The sequence below is a fragment of the Myotis davidii genome, unplaced genomic scaffold (assembly GCF_000327345.1).
Source record: "Myotis davidii unplaced genomic scaffold, ASM32734v1 scaffold663, whole genome shotgun sequence".
Classification (NCBI taxonomy): Eukaryota; Metazoa; Chordata; class Mammalia; order Chiroptera; family Vespertilionidae; genus Myotis; species Myotis davidii.
The window spans coordinates 5,908,005-5,910,641 of record NW_006295816.1 but is presented as its reverse complement, the minus strand read 5'-3'; the positions used below and the strand labels follow the sequence as shown (position 1 = coordinate 5,910,641).

General features: G+C 56.5%; 1 protein-coding gene across 4 annotated transcripts in view; it reads left to right on the top strand.

The window, feature by feature from the left end:
• Nucleotides 1-2,292, top strand: part of ACKR2 (atypical chemokine receptor 2) — a 10,844-nt gene extending 8,552 nt beyond the window's left edge. For all 4 annotated transcript variants that reach the window (XM_006770501.2, XM_006770503.2, XM_006770504.2 and 1 more), the window contains one exon: nt 419-2,292. In XM_006770501.2, the coding sequence (XP_006770564.1) occupies nt 419-1,689 (1,271 nt within the window). In that variant the 3' untranslated portion in view covers nt 1,690-2,292. The remainder of the gene's footprint in view (nt 1-418) is intronic.
• The last annotated feature ends 345 nt before the right edge of the window (nt 2,293-2,637 follow it).

The window sequence follows — 2,637 nt, the reverse complement described above, 5'->3', positions numbered from 1 at the left end:
TTGATAGATAAAACAAGCCCACTGAAGAGAAGCACTCATGCAAAAAATATATATTAGCCCCACGAAGAAGAATAATGAGAAGCCACACATGAGGAAGAGTATGGAGACAGAACCAGTAGATGAATTGGTAGCCCCTAAATAAGAAAGAAAAATCAGAAAGACAGTACCAGTCTTTTTAAATGACAAGGGAGGAAAATAAAGAAGAGAATCATAAGAAGTGAATACCTACGCAAGGTGACATCACTATTGAGGGTAGACTCGGGCTCCCACACTTAGGCTCATACTTGCTCGGCTGCAGGCACTGATGTAGACGTGAAGGGTCCATTGGATGTCCCGGAGCAGTAGAAACTGGGTTTGAAGTGAGGGAGGGATTGCCTAGCTTCATCTTATTTCTCCCGCACTGCTCTCTGGTCTGCAGCGCTCCAGGACGGGATGTCTCCTCTCAACATGGCCACCTCCCCTCAGCCACTCACCACCAAGGTCGCCAGTTCCGAGAACAGCAGCGCCTTCTATGACTACGAGTACTACTTGGACCAAGCGGCCTTCATGCCCTGCATGAAGGATGAGGTGCTGGCCTTTGCCAAAGTCTTCCTGCCTGTCTTCTACAGCCTGGTGTTTGTGCTGGGCCTGAGCGGGAACCTCCTGCTCCTAGTGGTCTTGCTCCGGTACGTGCCTCGCAGGAGGATGACTGAGGTCTACCTGCTGAATCTGGCCATCTCCAACCTCCTGTTTGTGGTGACCCTGCCCTTCTGGATCACCACCGTGGCCTGGCACTGGGTCTTCGGGAATTTCTTGTGCAAGATGGTGAGCGCTCTCTATACCATCAACCTCTACAGTGGCATCTTCTTCATTAGCTGCATGAGCCTGGACAAGTACCTGCAGATCGTCCACGCCCAGCCCCACCACAGGCTGAGGCCCCGGGCCAAGCGCTGGCTCCCGGCTGTCATCGTGTGGGCGCTGGCCCTGGCTGTCTCCATCCCTGACATGGTCTTTGTGCGGATCCATGAAAACCACGAGGGTGTGTGGAACTGCCATGCGGATTTCGGGGGGCATGGGACCGTCTGGAAGCTCATACTCCGCTTCCAGCAGAACATCCTGGGGTTTATCCTTCCACTCTTCGCCATGATCTTCTTCTACTCCCGCATCGGCTCCGCCCTGGTCAGGCTGAGGCCCCCGGGCCAGGGCCGGGCTCTAAAGGTAGCCGTCTCCCTCGTGGTGGCCTTCTTTGTGCTGTGGTTCCCGTACAACCTCATCTTGTTCCTGCACTCACTCATGGACCTGAGAGTCTTTGGGGACTGCGAGACCAGCAACTACCTGGATTATGCGCTGCAGGTCACAGAGAGCATAGCCTTCCTTCACTGCTGCGTCACACCCATCCTCTACGCCTTCTCCATCCGCTGCTTCTGCCAGTACCTAAAGGCTTTCTTGGCCGAGTTGTTTGGACGGCGCCAGGGACCATGCCCTGCCCAGGCCCCACTGTCCAGCTGTTGTGAGAGTAGCGGCCTCACTGTCCAAGAAGAAATGACCAGCATGAATGACCTTGAGGTGGGGCAGGCTGAGGACTCCCTCAACAAGGGGGCTGTCGGGGGAAATAAAGCCTCAGCGGCCACGCCACAGTCTGGTGAGAGCGGAGGGGACCCAGCTCAGCTGGACATCCACCCAGCGTCTTCTCTCCAAGGGCCCCCGTGACCACGCTGCTCAGCCCAGAGCGCAGTTCTCAACCCTCAGCAGCACCGCTCACTCCTTCCAGGACATCATACTCCCTGATCTGCTGCGGTGGTTGCCCAACTGACCTCTGTGTCCTATGGTCACCGTCTCCTATCATCTCATCTGCACCCGGCAGCCAGAGTGGTTGCAACACCTTCGGCCTTCACTGCCATCTCCCTCCCAGAAGCCTGCGGCCTCCCACCCACCAGGCCGCTCCTGACCCTCTCGTTCAGCTGGGGAAATCCTGGTGGTGTTTTGTTTAATGCGGCAGCCTTGGTGGTGGCCCCGGAGCCTGGCAGTCCGGAGGCCCTGGAGATGCAGCACCTGGGGACCTGCTTAGGGGGAAAGGCAGGCGCAGGCCTGCCCCCTCCACCTGGGAAGTGTGGCGAGGGCATTCACGGCAGTTACTACCTAGGAAAACATCTCTTTTCTTCCCGGGGAGCCTGGAATTCACCAGGGGCACGACATTCCCGACTGGCTTTGTTATAAGCTTTCCTCACAGAATACACATAGTGGGCTTTTCTCTGAGAGAGAGAAAATCTGGTGCAGAAATGAGAGCTGCTGGGTCAGGACAGGTCTGTCTTCCTACTGTGCAGCGGTGGGCATTGGCCTGTAAGTGCACTCTTTAATTCTGGGAACTCACGGCTTCCTGGGAGGCCTGTTGTTACATGGACATCCTTTGCTGTGGGATGGGAATCTTGTATTTACTTCATACCTGATCACTGAGGCTTCCCTCAGTCCCCCTACCCTCACAGGTCACAGGATCCATGAAGTTCGCTCTCATTTGAGACTCTTGGCCCTGACTCAGTGGACTGGAGCCCTCAGCCCTTCCCCAGCCTGTCCACAGGCCAGGCTCCTGGCCCGTGGTCGTTGGGGTGTGGGGGGGAGAAGATGGGACGTAGCACCCAGGTCTGGGCAGGGACACGGAGG